Source organism: Callionymus lyra, chromosome 14 (genome assembly GCF_982586985.1).
Source record: "Callionymus lyra chromosome 14, fCalLyr1.hap1.1, whole genome shotgun sequence".
NCBI lineage: Eukaryota > Metazoa > Chordata > Actinopteri > Syngnathiformes > Callionymidae > Callionymus > Callionymus lyra.
The window spans coordinates 8,621,066-8,647,182 of NC_141831.1; the positions used below are offsets into that span (position 1 = coordinate 8,621,066).

At 34.7% G+C, this 26,117-nt stretch overlaps 2 protein-coding genes across 2 annotated transcripts; both read left to right on the forward strand.

Annotated features, from left to right (window-relative positions):
- The first annotated feature begins 5,669 nt into the window (after positions 1–5,669).
- Positions 5,670–17,349, forward strand: inpp5kb (inositol polyphosphate-5-phosphatase Kb). Its single transcript, XM_087807253.1, has 13 exons — positions 5,670–5,890; positions 5,974–6,078; positions 7,960–8,068; positions 9,331–9,447; positions 10,787–10,962; positions 11,871–11,982; positions 12,055–12,164; positions 13,177–13,203; positions 15,471–15,684; positions 15,745–15,882; positions 15,945–16,028; positions 17,076–17,180; positions 17,259–17,349. Exons 1-13 carry the CDS (start codon positions 5,670–5,672, stop codon positions 17,325–17,327), a joined length of 1,587 nt encoding a protein of 528 aa, XP_087663379.1. The 3' UTR covers positions 17,328–17,349.
- Positions 17,350–18,272: 923 nt separating this feature from the next.
- On the forward strand, positions 18,273–24,837 carry nle1 (notchless homolog 1 (Drosophila)). The gene is made up of 13 exons (XM_087807977.1): positions 18,273–18,322; positions 19,321–19,459; positions 20,380–20,600; positions 21,689–21,768; positions 21,846–21,922; positions 22,008–22,105; positions 22,287–22,479; positions 22,561–22,696; positions 22,936–22,982; positions 23,049–23,251; positions 23,338–23,497; positions 23,576–23,646; positions 24,343–24,837. Exons 2-13 carry the CDS (start codon positions 19,322–19,324, stop codon positions 24,353–24,355), a joined length of 1,437 nt encoding a protein of 478 aa, XP_087664103.1. The 5' UTR covers positions 18,273–18,322; position 19,321; the 3' UTR covers positions 24,356–24,837.
- The last annotated feature ends 1,280 nt before the right edge of the window (positions 24,838–26,117 follow it).

Sequence of the window (26,117 nt, forward strand, 5' to 3'; positions counted from 1 at the left end):
TTTCTATTTCTTCTGAATCGTCAATATATCCATCAAGTCTTCATTCCTCTCTAAATATATTTTTAAAAGTTTTTATTTACACTGTAAATTGCTAAGCTAATAAGGTTAGCTAGTTAACATGGATTACTCTGCTCCAACAAACTGTTCCTATGCCTCGTCTATTAGACTAATATTTACTTTATTATTGTTATATCTGCTGCAAGGAAATCGTTTTTTTGTTTCTTTTCTTTAAGATATTGTTGTGGAGTCTGTTTAAATAAAGGTAAGTTCCTGGACTTTAGCTTTAAGCTAGCTTGGCATTAGCTTAATTAGCCGAATGCAGCTATTAGCTAGCATCATTATGACGTTCAAAATGTGTTTTTTTTATGTAATATAAGTAACTAATATGCTTTATAATATACTGATAGACTGTGGTGGTAACAAAAAAACAACCGCATAATAAATAATAAATGAATAAAGTCAGGCTAAGAGAGAGTGAGCTATTTATGCTAACTGAGTGTAATTTCAAGATAGTTCACAAAATACAAACGATAAACTTCAAATTGAAATGCTAAAAGTAAACATGGATAAGATAAACATGGCATACGATCTTTCTTCGTGACATTAACATGTCCTCGATATTTTTCTTCCTCGCTGGGAACTCCTGTTTCCCCATAAATAATGTTATTTGGTTCAATATTAATAAAATGGAGAAATAGATACTGTATATACACACACACACACATATATATACACACAAACACACACACACACACACACACACATATATTTATAGTTAATTTAATAATTGTTGATGTCATAGACAGATAGATAGATAGTTAGATAGATAGATAGATAGATAGATAGATAGATAGATAGATAGATAGATAGATAGATAGATAGATAGATAGAATGGACAGAATATTGACTCGTTTCACAAAACAGAACAAAGTGCAAATATAGAACAAAATGCAACAAATATAAATTGCTAACTATATACATTTTTTACATATATATATAGATGGATAGAATTTTATCCATCCATCCATCCATCCATCCATCCATCCATCTATCCATCCATCATCCATCCATCCATTCATCCATCCATCCATCCATCCATCCATCCATCCATCCATCCATCCATCGATCTTCCATCCATCCATCCATTTATCCATCCATCCATCCATCTAACCATCCATTTATCCATCCATCCATCCATCCATCCATCCATCCATCCATCCATCCATCCATCCATCCATCCATCCATCCATCCATCCATCCATCCATCCATCCATCCATCCATCCATCCATCCATCCATCCATCCATCCATTTATCCATCCATTTATCCATCCATCCATCCATCCATCCATCCATCGATCTTCCATCCATTTATCTATCCATTTATCCATCCATTTATCCATCCATCCATCCATCCATCCATCCATCCATCCATCCATCCATCCATCCATCCATCCATCCATCCATCCATCCATCCATCTTCCATCCATTTATCCATCCATCCATCCATCCATCCATCCATCCATCCATCCATCCATCCATCCATCCATCCATCCATCCATCCATCCATCCATCCATCCATCCATCCATCCATCTATCCATCCATTTATCCATCCATCCATCCATCCATCTATTTATCCATCAAATAATGTGGCCCCTATGAGAAACTCAAGTCCCCCAGTCTTAGGCCAACATCTTGCTACAAGTCCTAACAATCCACAAGTCTTTGCTAAAACCTGAACGTGACTGTTGAGAAACTGCAGGATTACTTCGAAGCACACAAAGAGGACTTGGTTGCAAGAAGAAAAAAAAGAGCATACGTCATGGTGACATTAGGAGAAAACAGACATGTCCATTCATGGAGCAGGTAATTCTTTCTGACCGGGTTTGTTCAGCGACTAATAGTTTGATCCGATGTTGCGCTTTAAGTCCATAGCGGGTTGTGTGTGGAGGACCTTGGACCCCCGAGCCCAGAGGAAACCCAGGGAGACCAAGCAGTCCACGACGGGGCTCGGCAGCGGGAAGCAGATCCAGGATCTTGACTCATCTTCGGAGGACTTTGTCGTCTGTGACCACGGAGTCTGCAGCTTCTTCCTGACGCCGCGAGAACGTCCAGCAGAGACGGGTACGATCGCCATTTTGGTTTATTCCTGATACTTTAAGATAAGATGTTGAGATGTTTTTTTAATTCTTGTTGTCATTTGTTATTTTGTCTTAATGTGTGTTATTGTGGCCCAACTGATTTCAAAACATACTCCGTGGTCAATGCATTACTTTATTAGTCTGACCCCGTTTTGTCGTGATAATATCACTATTTTTAATTGTGTAATAGATCATCTAGTTGTGATCCTTATCATTTTTAATTTTACTGTTTTTATTCGTATTTATTAATTTAAAAAACATGACAAATAACGTGTGTTTTTATTTTTTTAATTACTTCAACATAGGTTTTTACTCTTATTGGAAGTCTCTGTATATTTGTTTCTTATCTTATCTTAAACACTGGTGTCTTTATTGGTCGATGTCGGTCAATGAAATTCCCTCAGGGGCCACATTTTATACAGAGGGGCCAACCCAAGGAAAATCAAAGGAGTGAAAAGTATTAAATAATTAAATAAAATCAAGCTAAAAATAAAAATTATATATATTATTTTATATAACTTTCCTTTTTTTTTAAGATGAATCTACATAAAATGGGAAAAAATAAAAATAAAGGAGTAAACTGAATTAACTAAATCAAGCTAAAATCAAGGTTTTTTCATTGTATTTTATGTTATCAATGAATCAAGTAATACAATCAAGCTACATTTTTTATTTTATCTTTTACAACCTTATTTCTTTAAACCTGAGATAAAAATGGTATTAAAATGTCCTCATGTGGGACTAATAAAGGAAATCCAAAAAGAAAAAATAAAACCTACATAAAATAGGACAAATACAAAATAAAATAAAGAAATAAACTAAATCAAGCTAGAATTTCCCCTTGTGGGACTGATGAATTTAATCCCAAAAAGAAATCTAAATCTAAAATAAACCTAAATAAATAGGACAAATACAAAATAAAATAAAGGAAGAAATTGAATTGACTAAATTGAGCTTAAGTCAAGATTTTTTTTGGTATTTTATATAATTAAATCAAGTAATAAAATCAAGCTAAATAATATTTTTTTTTAGAATCCTCTTTTTTAAAACCTGAGATAAACCGACATAAAATAGGAAAAATACCAAATAAAGTAAAGGAATGAACTGAATCAATTAATCAGGGTAAAATAATTATCTTGTATTTTATATAACCATAATTTTTATATCTGATATAAAAGCACTTATTTACAAATAAGTATTTGTAAAATCCAATTAACACATGTGTTACCTCAGGGTCAAGGTGACCCGAATGCCCGAAATAAATGACCTCCACCACTGCATATGTATTTCTAGAAGCCAGGGAGGTCGTTCACCTTGACCCCAGAGACAACACAAGGGATTCCACAAACACATTTGTTTACGGGCGTTCGGGTCACGTTGACCCTGAGATAACACAAGGGTTAAATGTTTTTCATGTGCAATGAATACTCACAAAAACTAAGGACAAAGCTTACATAATTATAGTTATATTTGGCCACTGGGCCTTGAGTTTTAAATGTAAAAGTGAGGTTTTTATACAGATTGAGATGTTTTATATATGAAGGACTTTATCTCATCTGGTCATCATGTCATGTGTCAACAGGAGAGAACATGAGCGCTGGAAGAAAAAGTGTCGCTCGAGACAAGTGCAGGTAAATAATCGTTTTCTTCTTCTGCTAACTGTCCGGAACATTCCACCGAGTTTAGTCGTCGTAAGAAGATTGAAGTGACGAAACATTCTTTTCTCACTGAAACCCCAGTGAACTTTAATCCTGAGTTTAACCACCGACCACAAATACATGAGTTAGCAGAGTTTGATACTAGAATATATGAAGCAGTTAAAAAACAAGATTACAAATCGTGGCTAAACTTATATCCATGTCAAGAGTCATATGTTATTGTCACAAGTGTTTGATTTTTTAACACCAAGATATCATTATTTATACATATATTAAAACATGGAATGGCAAGTAGGGTTTACTTCTAAGGAAGTTGCTGCCTATGGTTGCCTAGAAGTGAATTTGTTTCCAAGTTTGTAAATGTGTTTCAAGATTTTTTCATATTTTGTCAGAGTTAGTTAGATTTATTTTCAGAGTTTGTACATTTGTTTCAATAAACTATAAATTTGTTTCAAGAAACTGTACATTTTTTTCAAGAAATCGTAAATTTGTTTCAAGAAATTGTAAATGTGTTTCAGAGCTTTTAAATAGGTTACAAGGAAATTGTAATTTTGCTTCTGGAAATTGTGATTTTGCTTAAAGAAATTCTAATTTTGCTTAAGGAAATTGTAAATGTGTTTTAGATTTTTATATATTTGTTTCAAGAAATTGTAAATGTGTTTTAGATTATTATATAATTGTTTCAGGAAATTGTAAATTTGTTTCAAGAAATTGTAAATGTGTTTTAGATTATTATATAATTGTTTCAGGAAATTGTAAATTTGTTTCAAGAAATTGTAAATGTGTTTTAGATTATTATATAATTGTTTCAGGAAATTGTAAATTTGTTTCAAGAAATTGTAAATGTGTTGCAGGAAATTGTAATTATGTTACAGAGTTAGTAAATGTGTTTCTTTTTTTATTTCTTGCAGAGTTTATCAATTTGTTTCAGGAAATTATAAATGTGTTTCAGAGTTTGTAAATGTGTTGCAGGAAATTTTAATTATGTTTCAGAGTTAGTAAATGTGTTTCAAAAACACACTATTCTGCTACTACTGTGTAGTATTTTATTTACAAAGTTTCTAAATATATTACTTTATTTCACGTAATAGTCATTTTCTTTCGAAAATTTCAATTTATGTTTCACAGTTTGTGATTTTGTTTCAGGAATTATTTTTTTTTTATCAGAGTTAGTATTTTTTTGAGTTTGTACATTTATTTCAGTAAATTATCCATTTATTTCAAAGTTTTATTTTATTTTACGACAGAATTAAGGCTTTTTTTCAGGTAATTGCAAAAAAATGAACTCAGGAAATCATACATTTGTTTCAGGGTTTGTACATTTAATGAATATTCATGTAAGTTTAAAACAAACGACACATTTACGATCTAAAATGAACACGAGTTAGTAAATGTGTCGCAGCAAAACAAGACACATCCCTGCAGCACATTAAATAAAGCCTCTGTTTCCCACTCGTCCCTCGACCCTCATCCTTAACCCCCGGGACTCACAAAACAACAGCGACCTTTCACCCACATCGCAGCAGGTGTAAACAGTAATCCTTCCGTACGTGTGTATTGTGCGAGCGAGTTCACCGGATTGACTCGCGTAAACCTCTTAAGTGTCACAATACTCTCGTACGATCAGCTCTTCCATTGACTTCGCACACATTCACGTGATCGTCTCCTGCCCGGGATTAGTACCCCGGGGTGGGACCACATTCCTGATTGTGACCCCTGGGGGGGGGTGACCCCGGCGGGCGGCGCTCCTGGACCACATGGCAGGAGGACTTAAGCTTTTCAAAACCCACTTTCACTGACTCTTGGACGATGGAGAGACAAACCAGTTGATGGATTTCTGGATTTAACACGTACAAGAAATCACCCCAAAGATGGATCCGGCGTCCGACCTCCGGCGCCCTCGCTCCGACAGCTCCAGCAGCTCCACGTCCACGGGCTCCAGGACCAGGACGCTCCTCCGCCAGCGCCTGACCCAGCTCCTGACCCGGATAGACGACATGAGCTCGGACGACGAGGCCAGCGAGGAGGTCTCGCGCACGCTGGACGAGGCGTATCAACTTTGCGGGCGTTTGATTCCGACCGAGGCGTTCAGGTTGAGGCGGCGGCGGCGGCGGTGGCGCGATCATGTGACAGGAAGTGAAGGTTTTAACGTGATGAATTGTTTTTTGGACTCAGGTTGCACGTGGTCACCTGGAACGTGGCCACGGCGGAGCCGCCCGAGGACGTCAGGTCTCTGTTGCAGCTGGACGTGCAGCCGCCCTCGGATCTCTACGTGATCGGGTGAGAATGATACACTTAAAATATCGGAAAATACTGGCATTTATTTATTTACTACAATTTATTATTTCTTTGCTTTAAAAAATTCCATTTTTATCCTTGCTTTATATTCAATGAAGTGTGTATAAAATACGATACTTCGATAAACAAGCTCGATAAGATATTGCAGTATTGTATCGATATTCAACAGAACTGTGTAGATAATTAGCATCCAAAACACATTATGTTTTGTTTATTTGGTCTATATTTTAATGAAGTTTATATGAAATTAAGTAATTCGCTTTTTTTTTTTATTTACAATTAACATGCAAATATTGTTTTGTTCATTTTCCTGTTGTAATTAAACCGCTCGTCCACTAGATGGCAGCAGTCGTTACGTCATATGACGTTACGTTAAATGAGCAAGAAAATCCAGCGACACACCAGCAATGACTGGGGATGAGAGGATACATTCAACTCCAGCTGCTTTTAAAGCTGACGTTCAGACATATTTGACATGTATGAAAAAGCTATGGAATTCAGTTAAATGAGCAATAAAATCCAGCGACACGCCAGCAATGACTGGGGATGAGAGGATACATTCGACTCCAGCTGCTTTAAAAGCTGACGTTCAGACATATTTGATATATATATAAAAAAAGTTACGACTTCAGTTAAATGAGCAATGAAATCGGGCGACACGCCAGCAATGACTGGGGATGAGAGGATGCATTAGACTCCAGCTGCTTTTTAAAATCGACGTTCGGACATATTTGAGATATATATAAAAAAAAGTTACGACTTCATCAAGAGTCATGTGGTCTGTAAATTCTGCAACACCAGAGTCAAGTACTGGACAATACTTCACATATATATATTACACTATCACTACATATCGTATCATTGACCCTTTATCATGATACGTATGATATCGCCAGATTCTAGTCAATACACACCTGTACTTGTTCAAATTCAACTTAAAAAAAACTGAGACCATATTCGGAAAAAATAATTAATTACGTCGTCCGCAGTTGACTGAGCAATGAAATTGGGCGACACGCCAGCAATGACTGGGGACGAGAGGATGCATTAGACTCCAGCTGCTTTTAAAGCTGAAGTTCGGACATATTTGAGATTTTATATGGTCTGTAAACTCTACAACACCAGAGTCAAGTACTCTGACAATACTACACATATATACAGTATATATAAAATCCAGCGACACACCAGCGATGACTAAGGATGAGAGGATACATTTGAGTCCAGCTGCTTTTAAAGCTGATGTTTGGACATATTTTGGTTTGAAAACAAATGAAAGCAGTTACGACTTCATCAAGAGTCATGTGGTCTGTAAATACTACAACACCAGAGTCAAGTATTCGACAATACTACAAATATATACTTGTTACTACAGTATCACTATGGAACGTATCGTTGTCCCTGTATCGTGATAGGTATCATATCGCTAGATTCATGTAAATACACACCCATACTTTCAGGCTTTTCCTTGATTTTCTGGAACTCCTGTTGTGTTATCAGTTTTATCTTGATCTTTAAAGTATATACTTTATTGAATATTGTTTTGACTGTTTAAGCGCTTTGTGACCCTGGTCTGGAAAAGCGCTATACAAATAAAAATGACTTACTTACTTACTTACTTACTTCACGCATTCTGAGTTGGTTTTTGAAAAAACAAAGATTATTCTATCGTACGCAAAATTGCCAAATTCAACTTAAAAAAAACTCAGATCATATTCGGAAAAAATCAAAACTTAACAATACTACTATACTATTGTATTGTATCGTTGCTCCTGTATTGTGATACGTATCGTATCAACTGACTCTTGCCGATACACACCTTTAAATGTCACACGATAATACAATAATTCTTGTTGTGTTTATAAGTCTGCAGGAAGTGTCGTCCACCCCCATCAGGTTCATCTCGGACCTGATCGCCGAGGACTCGTGGACCCACGTCTTCATGGACACACTGGCGCCGAGAGGATTTGTCAAGGTTAGGGTTTTGGAAAAAACTTTCATCTCTGTTGTTCAAAGCTTCACATCTTTAGTCTCGGAGGTTTCACAGGTTTACACATTGTTGTGTAACTTCACACTAATCACAGGTCTTTAAAGAAGTCCTTTTATCTTGATATAACTATTGATTCCTTGGGTAAAATCACAAGTTATAATATTTATTAAATATTCTATTTATATATTTTATTTTATTTATAAACTGTTTGAAAATGCAGACCTAAGCCTTTGTTTATGGTTCTATAAATACAATTTAAAAATATATTCACTGAGTATTTTAATGTGTTTTTCACGCATTAATTTCTATTTGTATTAATACTAACTTGAAGTGAATCCTTTTATGTTCCATTGTGTCATTGCACATCCTTTTAAATTATATTTTATCACATATTTCACATGTATCTATTCATTGATCTATTTTTAAATGATTTATAAGAGGAAAATTGTAATTCATTTATTATTATTATAGTTTTGTGCATTTTTCGAATTCTATGTCTAATCAAAGGTTTGTTTTAAAGGTAAAAAATAATACGATGAATTGATTAAGAGTCCAAAATCCACCAGAGAATCCTTAAAAATCTGCCCCTAATACAAAAATAAAATGTTATTTATTTATATTATCCAATTTAACCACTTTTTAAAATGTACTTTTTAGTCTTTTAGTTCTATGAATACAGTTTAAAATGCATTTATCCACGTTTTTAATTAATAATAACAGTTTGTCGTGCGTGTGTTTCCAGTCATTACAAATATTTGTAATTATATAATATCAACAATTATTAGTCATTTATTCGTAAACGTCTTTCCTAGTAATTTATCGAAGGAATTTGTCATTTAATCTTAAATTATCTTGAAAAGTATTACATATTTTTAAAGATTTTTTACATGATAGATGGATAGATAGATGGATGGATGGATGGATGGATGGATGGATGGATGGATGGATGGATGGATGGATGGATGGATGGATGGATGGATGGATGGATGGATGGATGGATGGATGGATGGATGGATGGATGGATGGATGGATGGATGGATGAGAGGAGAGAGAGAGAGAGAAATGGATAGATAGTTTGTTTTTCTTTACTTCAAACCACAGACTGCAGAAATACATATAAAACAGATAAAACACCTTCAAAATCAACATGATACACGTAAAAAAACACTGATTTAAATCGAATAAAGTGATGGATTATGTTGTTCCTTTAAGTGAAGACATTGAATTCTATCTCTAAACGTGTGCAGGTGACGTCGGTGAGGATGCAGGGTTTGCTGCTGCTGATGTTCTCCAAACAGCACCACCTGCCCCACATCAGGGACATCCAGACCACCTACACTCGGACCGGCATCTTCGGGTACTGGGTGAGCGAGGACCGGGTCGTGTGATGTTTTGGAATCTCACGTATTTACAGAGTCGCCCGTGACGTGAAAGAGCTGTTTGTGTTTGTGAAGTGGGGCGTCCTGCAGGCCCGGCTCCTCGTTAATGGGCTCAAAGGAACAAACCAGTTTCCTTTCTTTCAGATCAACAGTTTGAGTTTATGCTAGTATGAGAATATTGGTTTGTTTTCGAGTGTTGAAACTTAGAAACTTCAAGTCTTCAACGTCAAGTTTTTTTAAACCTGAAATAAATAATTTGTAAAATGAAATTAGAATACATTTTTTTATCGAGTAATTTAACTAAAAAAAAAAAGTGTATTGAAAGTTTTTATGTATTTTTCAATACTTTAATTAGACATTTCAAACATATTCAACATGAATATTTTATTATAATAGATTTCGTTTTCTATTTCCATTTATTCAGATTTTATTTATTTATGTATTTATTGAAATTAACCTCTGTGTTGATGACCCTGAGGCAACACAAAAGGGATACCACAAAAACGTTTGTTCTCGGGACTTCGGGTCAACTTGACCCATAGACAACACAAGGGATATCACAATAACATTTGTTCTCGGGACTTCGGGTCACCTTGACCCAGAGACAACACAAGGGATAAAGAAATATGTCAACAAATGTTGATTTTGAACATATTTAATTTTTTGTTATTCAAATTTGCAAAAATCAACAACAAATTCACCAATTTAATACACAAATGATTTAATTATTATTAATTCATTATTTTAAAAATATTCAAATCCTTAATAAAACATGGATAATTCAATATCCAAAGAAAATGGTTGTTGTTTTTCAATTTTTTAATAAAAAAGACTGAACATTTTCAAAATCAATTATCTTTTTTAACGATAGTTATTCCAATAATTTAAAAAAATGAAATTTCTATATTTTTCTATTTTTAATGTTGGTAGTGTTATCAGACAATATATTGTAATAATATAATATTGACTTTAGAAAGTTGATTTAAGAATAATTGCAATTAGAACTTCAGACTCTTTCTTTAAAAACCAAAAGTTGTTATATATTCGATTGTTTAATTAAATGATTAAAACCTTTCAGTAAAGAAATTATTGAATACAAATATTCATAATTAATGCTTTAAAAAACACAAATTCCAAGTTTCAACATTTAACCCTTGTGTTATCTCTGGGTCAATGTGTTTGTGCTATCCCTTGTGTTTGTTTTCTGACTGATATGAGTTGAGGATTTACTTCAAACCTCATGCCAAATTAAACTTTTGTGTGTGTGTGTGTGTGTGTGTGTGTGGGGGGGGGGGGGGTGTGTGTGTGTGTGTGTGTGTGTCAGGGCAACAAAGGGGGCGTGTCCGTGCGCTTTTCCTTCTACGGCCACACGGTGTGTTTCCTCAACTGCCACCTGGCGGCGCACCTGCACAACGCTTTGCAGCGCGTGGACGAGATCGAGTACATCCTGGACACTCAAGACTTCGAAGACACGGACACGCGCAATCTCCTGGACCACAAGTGAGTCAACTACACACCGGAAACGCACACGAAACATGTCAGAGTTTGTCATTACAAAACAAAATGTATAGTATGATAACAGGAAGTCTAATTTTTATGTTGGTTTATTTTTTATTTTTAAGTTCAAATTATATATTTTTTCTGTGTTTGTTCACATTCCTTTGCCTCAAGTCAGTCCCTCATCTTATCTTAAACATTAACATAGTTATTAGGTTACTATATCAAGATGAAAATTAATCTGCTTTTATTTTGAAACAACCCTACTTCCTACGCGATGACGTCACACGCTGCATATGCGAACGTCTCTTTAAAATATTTTTTTAATGGGTTAAAGAAACGTCAACAGAAGGTTTAGTTGATACTTTTACCACACATTTAACATTTATATTGACAAAAAGACGATCTTTGTCAACCTAATCACTTTCCGTTATTTAATTTCCTGGTCTGACGATACATGTGACGGAAGTGCCCGAGCTACATGTGACGAAGCCGCTGATTGGCTGAAACTGTTTTACTAATAACAACACACAACTGTACAATGCAATATTAAAACATAAAACATTATAGCTCCGAAATAATTCGCTTTCCAAATAACAAAAAATGTTAGAATATTCTCCTTCTTATAGCTCATTCTACCTGTCAGTAGTTTGGATCATAAACACCTCAGTAATGATTTAGTTTTGATTTCGATTTTTTTTTCCTGATTAAAAATTAATTGTTTAATTTATATATGCCCACTTTATTGAAAGAGTCATTTTATTTTTATTTAATCTGTTCCATTTTTATGAAGACAGAAAATGTATTGGGGACAGAAAATGTACCTACACTGGGGGGCAATGACTTTGACTGTATCTTATTTAACATAAAGTTTTTATTATTATTATTATTATTATTATTCGTCTCTCCAGGGTGGTTTTCTGTTTCGGGGATTTGAACTTCCGCATCGCAGATCATGGACTACACTTCCTGCGCTCGTCCATCAACAACGGTCGCCTCAATCTGCTGTGGGACAGAGACCAGGTGAACTTGACAAATAAAATAAACTCAAACTGCATATTTAACTTGTTTTTTGTTTTTATTTTATTGCTGCAGCTTCTAACCATGAAGAAGAAAGAACCTTTCCTGCAGGAGTTCGAAGAGGGTCCTTTGAATTTTAATCCCACCTATAAATTCGCCCGTAACTCTCAATCCTACGACACCAGGTAACAAACACCTGAAGACACTTCTGTGAAACATATCAGTGGCGTCAGAATATTGAACGGTTGAGTTTTACATTTTTTCAATTTGATTTTATTAAATTTATTATTTCTGTATTGAAAAGTTTACATTTTATTAATTGAATTAAATAATTGGTATAATACAAGTTTTAGTTTGGTTTGACTTAATTATTTATTTCCATATGTGTTTTTTTTTAAATAAATCGAATATTTTTCCAATTTCTTTACACATTCTTATTCAGATTATTCAAAAATAAAAACGTTTTAGAAAAATCATACAATGAACATTTTGTTTTATTAAATTATTTAAAAAATAAAACTATATTGAATAATTTCATGAAATAATTGTTAAAATGAAAGGTTAATTATGTTCTTAAAAATAATTTTAAAAAAATGTATTGGGTTTGATGTTCTAATTGCAATATTTAATATATTGGATTGTTATATAATTTGTAAAAAAAAAAAAGAAAAAAAAAGAAAGAAATGCAAGGTATTGTTGAACAAAATATTCAATTCAATTTTATTTTTTTTCCAATTCCTTAAAATATTTTTTTTTTAACATTTTTAAATAAACAAATTAAAAATGCTAAATGAAACCTACTAATTATTGAATAATGTAATTAAATAATTGTAATATTGAAAGGTTACATTTGTTTTTAAATTAGATAATTAAATTAAAATCTTAAAAGAGTTTGTTCTAATTCCAATATTTAAAAATAAATGTTCTTAATAACAAAACTGACTATAAAAGTATTGGAATTTTATAGGCTTGTCTAAAGAAAATGCGACATATTATTGAACAAACAATTAAATTCAATTTAATATTTTGTCCAAATATCCCTTAAGAAACCAACAACATTGTTTTAATAAACAAAGTTTGAACATTAAAAAATGCCGAATCAAACCATACAATATTCCGATGTCACTGATTTACTTCCGTACACTTCAGACTCAACAACAAACTCCTCAACACACACTTTGTTTGAATTTCAAACAGTGCGCCGAAGACATGGTTCGGTTTTGAGTAAGCAGTATTTTCTATTACACTGGCTGCATGCGGCACTTTTTTCCTTTTTTTTTTTTTTATTTCTGAGGGTGTTTTCACGCTTCGTTAGCATTTAGAGTCTCGTGGTCAGATCTCAGGATCTCTTATATCATTCCTTTGGTAATATTTTCACCTCCAACCTTTTTTTCTAACTGTTAAAAAAACATGAAATGATCTGATAAAGTGTCTTAATATTTAAGAGCTTTGTTGTGATTTGTTGAAAACACCCTCACACTCACGTCACCAAACCTTTTTGTCACAAGTTCACTGGCGGTTCTGATCCTCCTCTTTGACACCAGCATGAGTAGATCAGTGTTATCTGTGTGTGTTTGTGTTTGTGTTGTTGTCTCCACCTCACTGTGTTCACGCCCTCATCTTCCTCCTCACTACCCTCACCCGGGGGCTGCTTATGTCAAGTTTGGCGCTGAGGGACGAGATTCAGATGAGATTATTTTTCTTAAAAGATGAAAAAACTATTGGAAATATAGGAATTAATAGATGCAATTAATTATAATTAATATATGTATGTGTGTGTGGATCCATAATGTTTATTTATTGTATTTTTACCGCTGATCTGTGTAGAACAAAAAGAGGATGTTTGTGACATTGAGAGCTAATCATTTTATTTTGTGCTAAATAAAAGCTGCTTAAACCTTGTGTTATCTAAGAGTCAAGCTGACCCGATGGCCCCAAAAAAAAGTGTTTTTGTTATCCCTTGTGTTGTCTCTGGGTCACGGTGAACAGCCTTCCATAAATTCATATGCAGTGGTGGAGGTCCTTCGGGTCACTTAGACCCTGAGATAACATATTTGTTTTCATGCCTTCGGGTCACTTTGACCCTGAATATAACACAAGGGTTAAGTTCTTTTTTAAGTAATATTTCCCTTTTGGAAATATTTCTACAAAAATACACGCTTTTATGTCAGGTTGCAAAAAAGGTTTATAAATATTACATTATACTTCGATTTTATTAGTTAATTTTAAACTTTTAGTTTATTTATATATGTTTGATCCACGTTTACATTTACAATATTAAAGCTTGATTGAGTCAGAGCAGCATCTAGCATCAGCAGTATTGTAGCTAATATCAAGTTAGCTTAACTGTTTGGTAAAGAAACAATATCCAAGTTGATCTAAAATATTTTTCTTATTAGTTAGCGTTGTCTGTTAGCATAACAAAAGTCTAAAATGTAAGTTTGCGTCATTAGCTACATTTGTTAGCTATATGCTTCAAACGCACCAACAAGTTTAAACATTTTACTATTACAATTTTAAATTTAAAAAATGATTAAATGTCCAAAAAAAATTATCAGGTTGCAAAAAAGGTATATAAATATAACATCATTAGCTTGATTGTATTACTTAATTTTAAACTTTTAGTTTATTTATATATGTTTGATCCAGGTTTACATTTACAATATTAAAGCTAAATTGATTCAGAGCAGCATAGCTACATCTAGCATTAGCAATATTGTAGCTAATATCAAGTTAGCTTAACTGTTTGGTAAAGAAACAATATCCTAGTTGACCTAAAGTAGTTTGGTTGTTAGTTAGTGTTGTTTGTTAGCATAACTAAAGTCTAAAATGTAAGTTAGCGTTGTTAGCTACATTCTTCAAACTCACCATCAAGTTAGCTTTAGCTTTAACCAAGTTGAACTGGCATCCTAGCATCAATTTGCTACATTCTACTATTAACATTTTAATAAAGAAATATTTAAAGATTTTTTTGTTGAAGAATTAAAAAAAAACACGCTTTTATGTCAGGTTGCAAAAAAGGTATATTAATATTAAATTTTAGCTTGATTTTATTACTTCATTTTAAACTTCATTTAAACAATGTCCCAGTTAGTTGCAATAAAATAGTTAGTTAGCGTTGTTTGTTAGTGTACCTAAAGTCTAAAATGTAAGTTACCGTCGTTAGCTACATTTGTTAGCTGTATGCTTCAAACTCGACAAAAAGTTTTTAGCTTTAGCTGTAACCAAGTTGAAATACATTTTAATATTACATTTTTTTAATAAAATAAAAATTTTAATGTACAAAATACAAAAAAGGTATATAAATATTTCATTTTAGCTTTATTTTATTATTTAATTTTAAACTTCTCTCTCTGTTATTTTTGCTTGGCGGCCCCTCACAACAGCGACTCTACAAAATGTGGCCCCTGATGAAATTGTCCTAGACTCCTCCTACAGTGGGAGAACCTTCTTCCATTTCCTCAGTAAAGCAAACCCTTAACTTTCCTCAGTGGTAAGAGGAGGAAACCGGCCTGGACCGATAGAATCCTGTGGCGCATAAAACCCAAAGTCCTGCCGTCAGAAGACGAGGACGACAAGACCTCGGTCGCCACCGACGACGGGCAGGACGAGTATCCCGTCTACGTCCACCAGGACAAGTACACGTCCGACATGAGCTACGGGGTCAGCGACCACAAGCCGGTGATCGGCACCTTCTGTCTGGAGGTCAGTCGTCCGTGACCTTTGATGAGCGAAGACATGCGAGTGAGACTTTGCTTCGTGCAGATGAGGAAATACTCGGACGGTCCTCTGGTCCACGTCTCTCCTGAAGGGGTCTGGAGCGCGGACCAGAACGCTCAGATCAACTACACCGTCCAGGAGGACTTCCTGTCCTCCACCTGGGACTGGATTGGATTGTATAAGGTGTGAAAAAAGTAGTTTTAAATCAGTAGAATGAGTCGTTTATGAGATGAAATGTTTGGCAGGTTGGATTCAAGACCGCACTGGACTACGAGACCTTCGTCTGGGTTCGAGCGGACGATCTGCCGGAGGTCAACGAGACCATTCAGGTGAACAGGAAGTGGTGGTTTTTAATTGAATTAGGATTAAGATTTTAACTTCATGGTCAAGTTGTTCAAAAGGTAATCTGATCGGATTTTAGGTTAAATCTTGAATTTATTTATTTTTTTGGGGGGGGGGTGAGGATTTTAAAATGGAACCAGATCATGTGATCATATCCTAGTTTTAATCTGGATCAAACCTTCAGATTATATAATATTGTTAAAAACATTATCTTGAGCCTAACAGGAAATTTCAAGGTGGATTTCAGGACTTAAATGTAGACAAATTTTTAAATAGATACAATTTAAAATTTCTATCTTTTTGTGTATAGAATAAAAATCATGTTTGTATTTTGTAATTGATTTGTTAGATTGTTACAGGGATGAAGTAGATAATATAGTAATTAATATTTTCAGTATAATAAGGTAAAAACTTAATAAAAATGATCTTTACTCCATGAAATAAACAACAGTTGAATAAATATACATTAAATATTCATATGTATATATATATATATATAGACAAATCTGAGATATACTGTAGTCAAAAATATTTCTATAAACATGAACATTTTGTTCAACTATTAGACATTTATCCTTTTTTTTATTTATTATTTAAGACTGTTTCAATAAATAAAAATGTGTTTTTTCACTTATATTTGTTATTTGTTATTTGTCGTTGCTCACACGACTGTCCATAAATTATACCATAAATAGAAGATGGAGGTTTATGTTTTGTTTTGTTTTTTATCTAAAAAACACACAAAAACTCACTTTTTTTGTGTTTTTTTTTAATCTAAAAAACATACAAAAAAGCGAATCTACCTATTTTTACGTTGCACTTGTGATTGTTGTTCTAGAGAATATTGGTAATCTGGATTTCGTAAATTAAAAAAAAAGGGATATCAGAATCACGGTAATAAAATCCAATGTTGCTTTTAAAAACTAGTCAAATGGATTACCTGGTCCTAGAAAACAAAAAGGGGATTTACAAATCCAGAAAATTTTAATCCAGATTAGGTTTTTTTTAATAATCCGCCTCATGTGTTTGTGTAGATAACGGTGGATAAGGATGAAATCCCTCTGTTGGGCGGAGAGTTTGTTCTCGGTTACTTCAGCACGAACATGCAAAGCATCGTCGGCCTCAGTGCAAACTTCCAGGTTCGTGTGAAACATTATTATTATTATTATTTTGTATTATTATTTCCAACATGTTTTAAACACGTTTAAATCCCGCAGATCCTGGAGTCCAAGCGTGCCGTCATGGAGGGCCTCGTTCCTGACAACGTCAACGGAATCAACAAATGATCTTCCAGTCGAAAAAAATGGAATGTTGCGTGAATGTTGGAATATTGAACGTGAGACATGAATCAGGAAGTTTGTGTGGTTTAAGAATGTTATTAAATGATATATAATGAATGAATACAAGAGATTCTGCGAGCAAAGAAAAGTGTTGAAAGTCTTAATGTATGGATGCCTGTTAAAGGTGCCAGTTTTTAATATAAAATAAAGAAGATTATCAACGTCAAAGATTGTTTTAAATTGTTTTGATTGACACTCGTGTTGTAAGGTTTGTGTTAAAGTTGTAGAGCGACATATTGATTCAGTATCATGAACGGATAAATAATCGTATTCAAATGAAACTACCTTCCAGAATCATTGTGTTTCACCATATTGTGTCTTCCAGTGGAAATCTGAATAAATAAAAAGAAATTTGTCGACAATTTGTGTGATTCACTGCTTCTTTATATTTTATTTTATACTATATTATTCAGAGGCTCACATGTCATGTCCACCCCTTCATTAAAATTTAACGACTTTAATGTGAGAAATATACGCAATATATAATTTCCTAAACCATGAATAATCCCTACTTTTAATTCTATTAAATGATAACAACATTAATAACAAAATAATGCCACTGTTAGTAGTAATAGAGTAATACTGAGGGAAACAAGATACTAATGATGAATATAATTCAAAATGAAATATGTATATATTATATATATGTATTATAATTGATTGTATTAACTTATTATCGTTAAGGTTCCTAATGCTAAATTTCATATCAATTCTATAATTTAATAAAAAATATAAATTCAAATAGATTCTATAATTGTTCACTTGAGATCGTCATTGATTTAAAAGTGTAAACTGTCACAGAATCTATTGTTTTTTCAAATAACTTAAATTAAATGCAATGTCCTCCCATAAGGCATTGCGGTTCAGTGACGTCAACGGACTTGTCAACAGCGGCGTCTCTGCTTGACAACACACGTGGACGAGAACCCTCCTCGTTAAAGGTAAAATAAATCGCAAACATTGATGCAACAGTCGTAGGAATTCACAGATAAACAACCTATTTAGTTGTGTTTAAGTCATGAGGCTTGTGTCGTGGCGTTATAACACTTACGAGGACTTAAATGGCTGAAGGCTAACAGCTATGCTAACTCTACTGACCGGCTATCAAGCTAATGTAGCATTTTTCTCTTTATATTACCTTCAGTCGGAATATTATTATTATTAAACGATCATAACTTTACGTTTATTTAAGTCTAGTTTGCATATAAACCTGGTTTCCCTTTGTCAACCTTGCATTAAGCGATATTTAAGTAAGTAAGTAATAGTTATATTTAAAGCACCTTTCCAGACCAGGGTCACAAAGTGTTTTAACAATCAAAACAATACACAGTTAAAATACATACTTTAAAAGATCAAACAAACACAAGAGTCCCAGAAAATAAAAGTGTCTTAAGATGTTTCTTGAAGGACTCAGTAGATCATCAAACACAGAGATCGTTCCAAAGCTTAGGAGCAACAGTCTGAAAGGATTTCTCTCCTCTGGTCCTGAAGCGTGTTCAGGAACCATAAGTGGACTCTGATCCACAGACCTCAGAGCCCGAGCTGGGGTGTAAGGCTGGATCAGATCAGTGATGGAAGGTCTGACCATGAATAGATCTGAAAGTAAGAACCAGAATTTTAAAGTTGATCCTGAAAGAAACTGGCAGCCAGTGAAGAGTTTTAAGGATCAGAGAAATGTGAGTTCTTCTACTAGAGCGGCTCAGAATTCACGCTGCACAGTTTTGTATGAACTGCAGGCGAGACACATCCTTCTTGTTTAGACACCAAAATAAAACTGTTCCAATAGTCTAAACGAGAAACACAAACACATGGATTATAAGATCCAGATCGTGTTGTGACATAATTTTAGAGATTTTTCTCAGTTGAAAAAAACGGTTTCTGGTCAGTTTTTTTGCAGTGTTGAACAAGAGACATTTAAAAAATGTTCTGTTTTCTTCAGGATGGCGACCGAGGATGTGGAGCGACTGCTCATCCAGTTTCAAGATGAAAACGGGGAGATTTTGGGGTCACCCTTTGACGTGCCCATCGACATCACTCAAGATAAACTTCAGCTTGTTTGTAATGCTCTACTGCAAAAGGTATTTGTCTTTTCTTGACAATATAATTACACTTTTATACATGTTTCTACTACAAAATGTATTTTTAAATCAATTTATAGGCGTGATCGATGTCTAAAAAAGTCACTTAAATTGTAGCTTTCAAAGAATAACACAAAATTGCAAAAAATGTGGATTAATGTTGTGTTATTGTCATCAATATTTGTCAACTATATTTACATTCAAATATCTCTTACTAGTTGTTATTCATAATTTTTATTATCTCTGTTTATTATTGTTTTTAACAAGTGTACTTTGGTATCATATTACGTGTATGTACTGCTGAAACGACTATAATTACCACAATAAAGGAATATCTATATACTGTATATCTATCTATGTTAATGGTTAGTAAACTACCAAATTAACTTTTGTTTGTGTTTTAAAATACCAAAACAATTTCAGGAGATGTTGTACAAAATAAATTAGAGTAATAATGTTATTAAAAATGTATCATAAATGAAAGCGTAAATGAATGTAACATTAGCCACTTAAATGATAAGTAGTAATAAAAACGAAAATACACTTAATACTCTTAAAATACTTTTAAATATGGACTATAGGACAAGATATACATTTTAAGCACATTATCACGTAACATTAAAGTAAGATAATCACTGACTTTACCTGCTGGTTCACCATTTTCTCCGGTGGTTTTGTATATTGTTTCATTTCAAGTACATGTCGAGACTTAATAGTCGTTTTATTTATGTTGCACATCGCCCCAGGTACAGTCGTAACCCTGGTTCTAAGAATGTGTGCTCTGCCCTCTACAAGGGGTCTTGGAATTTCCATATGTGTTGACCCATAGTGACGGCCTGTAGAGGGCAGAGCATGCATGAAGTAGAAAGGTTTTACATAGTTTAATTAATGCTGATTTTATTCTCTGGTCCACGCTCCAGGACGAGCCCATACCTCTGGCGTTTTTCGTGCAAGGAGAAGCCGAGGTTGTGACCAGTCTTGGCTCCTGTGTCAAGTCTCTGGCCATCGAGACGGAGAAGGTCCTCCCGGTCGTTTACCAACCTCAGGCCGTGTTCCGTGTCCGGGCCGTGTCGCGCTGCACCAGCACCCTGCAGGGTCACACGGAGGCCGTCATCTCCACCGCCTTCAGTCCGACCGGCAAGTGAGTTTGTCTGCACTCATGTTCACTGTGTGAATGCTGAAAGCTTTATGTCTCGTTATTTTACTTTCTTCGCAGCTTGTTTACGAAATGCGGGCTGTGTTCTAGCTTTCGTTAATTCTTCAACTCTTTCTTCTCTACCTCTTTTTCTACCCTTTTTTCCCCCCATTCACTTGACCTTTCATCTTCCAGTAAATTAATCTGCTCACACATGGAATCTTCATTCAACTTTAAAAACACTTTTATCTACTTACGAAAACCAATACTACTAATTCTACTAGTACTTCTACTACTTATTTGACCTCCACTACTTCTTCGCTACTACTTATTTTCCTTCTGCTACTGCTTCTTTTACTTCTGCCACTACTTCTTCTACTTCTGCTACTACTTATTTTACTTCTGCTACTACTTATTCTACTTCTACTACTAATTATACTGCTACTTTTACTTCTACAACTATTTCTATTACTTCTTCTACTCCCACAACTACTATTTCAACTATTCTACTCATAGTTTTACTACTAATTCTACTACTATATTTACTACTCATACTTGTACTACTAATTCTACTTATACTTGTACTTCTAACTCTACTAGTAATTCTACTTATACTTGTACTACTAATTCTACTCATACTTTTACTACTCATACTTATACCACTAATTCTACTGCTACTTCTACTTCTTTTGTCACTACTTCTACTACTAGTTTTACTACTCATACTATACTAGTAATTCTAGTTATACTTGTACTATTAATACTACCTTAACTTTTACTACTATTTCTACTGCTACTTCTACTTCTTCTGTTACTACTTCTACCATTTCTAATACTTCCATTTCTACTTTTTTCTCTTTCTTTATTTTCTTCTTAACTTGTTTCAGTTCATTTAGACTTCTTCACATCAGTCTTTTTCCTTTTTAATGTGATCATTTAAACTTTTTTCACTTTAAATATTAATTCAGTACTTTCGAAAATGTCATTTTACATTTTCATCAGATCCATCATTCACACGGATGTAAAATGTTCTAGTTAATCTGTGCGAGTCTTCATGGTGTGAGATGTTGATGGTTCCGGGCGTTTTGTTCCAGATACTTGGCGAGCGGCTCTGGTGATACGACGGTGCGTTTCTGGGACCTGATGACGGAGACGCCACATCACACTTCTAAAGGTCATTCTTTAATAACTTTAATGTACATTTTTTAGTTTTAAAAACTTGTCGTTTACTGACTCGCTTTTCCATCCAAGGTCACACACACTGGGTGCTGAGTATCGCCTGGTCACCCGACGGCAAGAAGCTGGCGTCCGGATGCAAAAACAGTCAGGTGTGTATTTGAGAGCAGACGGTGTCGGGTGTCTGGAGTCTGTTTTAGTTTATCGATTATTTTACTTTTCTGAAATGTGTCGCAGATTTGTCTGTGGGATCCAGTGACCGGAGCACAGATAGGAAAGACCTTGAGTGGACACACCAAGTGGATCACATGGCTCTGCTGGGAGCCTCTGCATCTGTGAGTTCACTCGAAGCTTGCTTTAGTGGTTGAAAATGTCTCATTTAAAGCATGTTTGTAACCATTTTTTTGCATTTAAGAAACTTTTTTAAGCCACTTTCTTTCTGTAAGATGTGTGTTAAAAGAAGGGGAAACAAAAAACATGCCTTTTTTTTTAAAGAAATGTGTTTTTTCTTCCTAGAAACCCCGAGTGCCGCCACCTGGCGAGCAGCTCCAAGGACGGATCGGTGAGAATCTGGGACACGGTGTTGGGACGTTGCGAGAAGATCCTGACGGGACACGTTCAGTCGGTCACGTGCGTGAAGTGGGGCGGAGACGGACTCCTCTTCACGTCCTCCCAGGACCGGACGGTCAAAGTGTGGAGGGCCAAGGATGTAAGGAATCGTCTCTGGAATCTTTTGAGCAACAAAGTATTTTTTTTTGAGCGAGCGATTCTTCTGTTCTTTTGACTCAAGGGGGTGCAGTGTCGGACCCTGCAGGGACACGCTCACTGGGTCAACACTCTGGCGCTCAGCACGGATTACGTCCTGAGAACCGGAGCTTTTGAACCTGCGACTGCGACCATCAACCCTCAGGACCTCAGCGGTTCACGTAAGGATTGAAACAAACGTCTTAAGACACTTTTATTCGTGCAGGCTTTTCCTTGATTTTTCTCGAACTCCTGTGTTGTTCTCGGTGTTATCTTGACCTTTTAAGTATATATTTTATTGAATATTGTTTTGATTGTTTAAGCGCTTTGTGACCCTGGTCTGGAAAAGCGCTCTATAAATACAAATGACTTACTAGTTTTGAAGTCGCTGTTATAAAGCTGTTGCAATGTCTCCCTCTAGTGGAGGAAATCAAAGACAAAGCCCTCCAGAGATACAATAAAGTTCGGGTGAGTTCTTTCGTTTATCGGCTTTATCTTGACTGTTTTTTAAATTCACATACTTTGGGTTAACAGAACTCGGGCTCCGAGCGTCTGGTGTCGGGCTCGGACGACTTCACCATGTTCCTCTGGAATCCGGCGGAAGAGAAGAAGCCGGTGGCCCGGCTGACGGGACACAGCGCTCTGGTCAACGAGGTCCTCTTCTCGCCCGACACCCGACTCCTGGCCTCGGCCTCCTTTGACAAGTCCATCAAGATCTGGGACGGACGCACCGGAAAGTGAGGAGACGACGATGACTTCGTAATTCCAAATTTGTCCACCAGAGGGACGTTTCGACCAACTTGGGGCCCCTGTGTCTTGCTAGGTACATGATGTCCCTCAGGGGTCACGTGGCCTCCGTGTACCAGGTGGCGTGGTCCGCCGACAGCCGGATGCTGGTCAGCGGCAGCAGCGACAGCACGCTCAAGGTCTGGGACATGAAGACGGGGAAGTTGAGTATAGACCTGCCGGGTCACGCCGACGAGGTGAGGAAGTCATTTAAGTGACTTTAAAATGATCTTTTTTTAAAAAGATTTGATCTGTTGACATGTTTGTCTCTGAAGGTTTACGCAGTGGACTGGAGTCCTGATGGACAGAGAGTCGTCAGCGGCGGGAAAGACAAGTGTCTGAGAATGTGAGTCAAACAATCTGTGGATCAAGATAAGAGCCGTCGGAATATTGAACGGTTGAAGTTAACATTTATCTTTTAAAATTCAACTTATTTCAAGATATCAATTCTTTTATCAGTTATTAATTATATAATTTTTATATTATTAATTTTATTTTATTGAATTTATTTTTACACAGAGTTTGATATTCTAATAATCCAAAAAATATTTTTTTAAATTAAACATTTTAAGATTCGTAGCCTTTTAAATTCAATTTAAAATGTTGATATAATGGTGTCAACAGAAAATAACAAGTGACTACAAACTACATGATGGAACTTTCGGCCAATCACGCGACGCATAGACGATCACGTGACAACAATAAAGCACTGAAGCGTAAATGTAGGTTAAGTCCAGACATTTTGTTGACTTTTTGCTTAAAGTCCAGGGTCTCGAAAAGATGTGTTAAAGCGTGTCATTGTTGACTCTTTTTATTCAATAAACACAAAAAAAAACTTTCAAAATACACATTTTTTTGATTAAATAACTTGATGCTAATGTCAAAAAAATACAACTTTTCAATTTTTCAATGAAGAAAATGGACAAGTTTCAACATTTGAGATGTTAAATTAAACCGTTCAATATTCTGATGATATACTTCATACTTATACTTGCAAAAAACAATCTTTTATTTGAAATTAATGTATTTTTGTCAATTGCAGATGGAGAAGATAGTGACGTCGATCACTAGCGTAACGTTTTGTGCCTCGACTTACTGCGAAAGCTACGAAGGTAGCTTTCTTTTTAGCTTCATGACGAACATGAAACGATCATGAAACGTGAAATTCTTCTTCAACTATGACTTCGGACCAATTCAAACACGAGAGAAACTCCCGGGACAGTTGACTCACATCAGTGAATAACACCTGTTCGCTCTCTAGCCATATAACACAAGATGATCCTTATTTTCTCAATCTGCTGTGATGGGAGTGACGGGGGGATGAAGGCGGGCGACAGGTGGGCAGATAAAGCCTCACGTCTCACTCCTTTTAATCCCCTCGGATCTTTCCCTTCACTCTGAGTCGACTTCAGCAAATGTTTTCGATCACGGATCATTAAAACCTTCCACAAATACTCTGATGTTTTCAAATACGACGACTGTACGCACTAGAAATTGACGCCATCTTGGTCACCGTAAATAAAACCATAACAACCCACTTTTTTATGATTGATCTGTTTGTGTAAAGTGAGTTGACAATTATGTGTTACATTTATATCTGTCGAGATATTTAGTCGCCGTCCTTATCTGACCAACAAGACCCCAACGTACTTACAAGTCAAGTTGTGAAGGATTGAGTCTCTTATCTTGACATTTCAACCCTGACAGTGAGAACAATACAGTAGAAGCTTTTTTCTATTTTTCTTCTCTCAAAATGACGATTGATTTAATGCTGCTGGTCTTAATAAATATTTCTTTTACAAATTAACAACTTAACACTGACCAGAACATTCACGAAATGCAGAAGCTTCTCAGCAAATATGTATATTATTTTGTTGCACTTTTCTGCCATTTAAAAATGAGAAGAATGACTGACACTTCCTGTTCGCCACATGACGCTAGCGGAGGTAGCTATCATGCTAACTGTGCAAGTGTCATTTTATCACTGTATAATCTTGTAAATGTAACAAGTTCCTGTTTTTTATTATTAGTGCTGAACATTGTTTGATTATAGTCAAAGAAGGTTTGATTCCAGTTGAGAATTAATTGATTGTTAAAACGTTTAATTGATAAATTGTTTGATTTAAGTTGAAAATGTATTTATTTAAAATGTTCGATTAATGAAAGTTGTTGGATTATAGTTAAAATTTAATGTATTGTTTAAAAAAAACGTTGATTTGATAAATTGTTCGATTTAAGTTGAAATTTAATTTATTGTTAAAACAAATTTTAGTTTACATTTGTTTAAAACATTCAATTAATAAAAGTATGTATAAAAATAACAGTTGAAATGTAATTGTTTAAAAAAAGTTTGATGAAAATTGTTCGATTTAAGTTGAAAATGTATTTATTTAAAATGTTCGATTAATGAAAGTTGTTGGATTATAGTTAAAATTTAATGTATTGTTTAAAAAAAACGTTGATTTGATAAATTGTTCGATTTAAGTTGAAATTTAATTTATTGTTAAAACAAATTTTAGTTTACATTTGTTTAAAACATTCAATTAATAAAAGTATGTATAAAAATAACAGTTGAAATGTAATTGTTTAAAAAAAGTTTGATGAAAATTGTTCGATTTAAGTTGAAAATGAATTTGTTGTTTAAAGTTCAACTTGTAAACTGTTAAATTAAATTCGAAAATTCTTTAATAACAGTTAAAAAATCGATTTAATTATAGACAAATTTTGCATTTAGTTGAAAATTCCAGCATTGTACCATTTATACAAACTTTATGCAGACAAGACGAGAACTGAGGAAAAACAAAACCAGCTCACAGG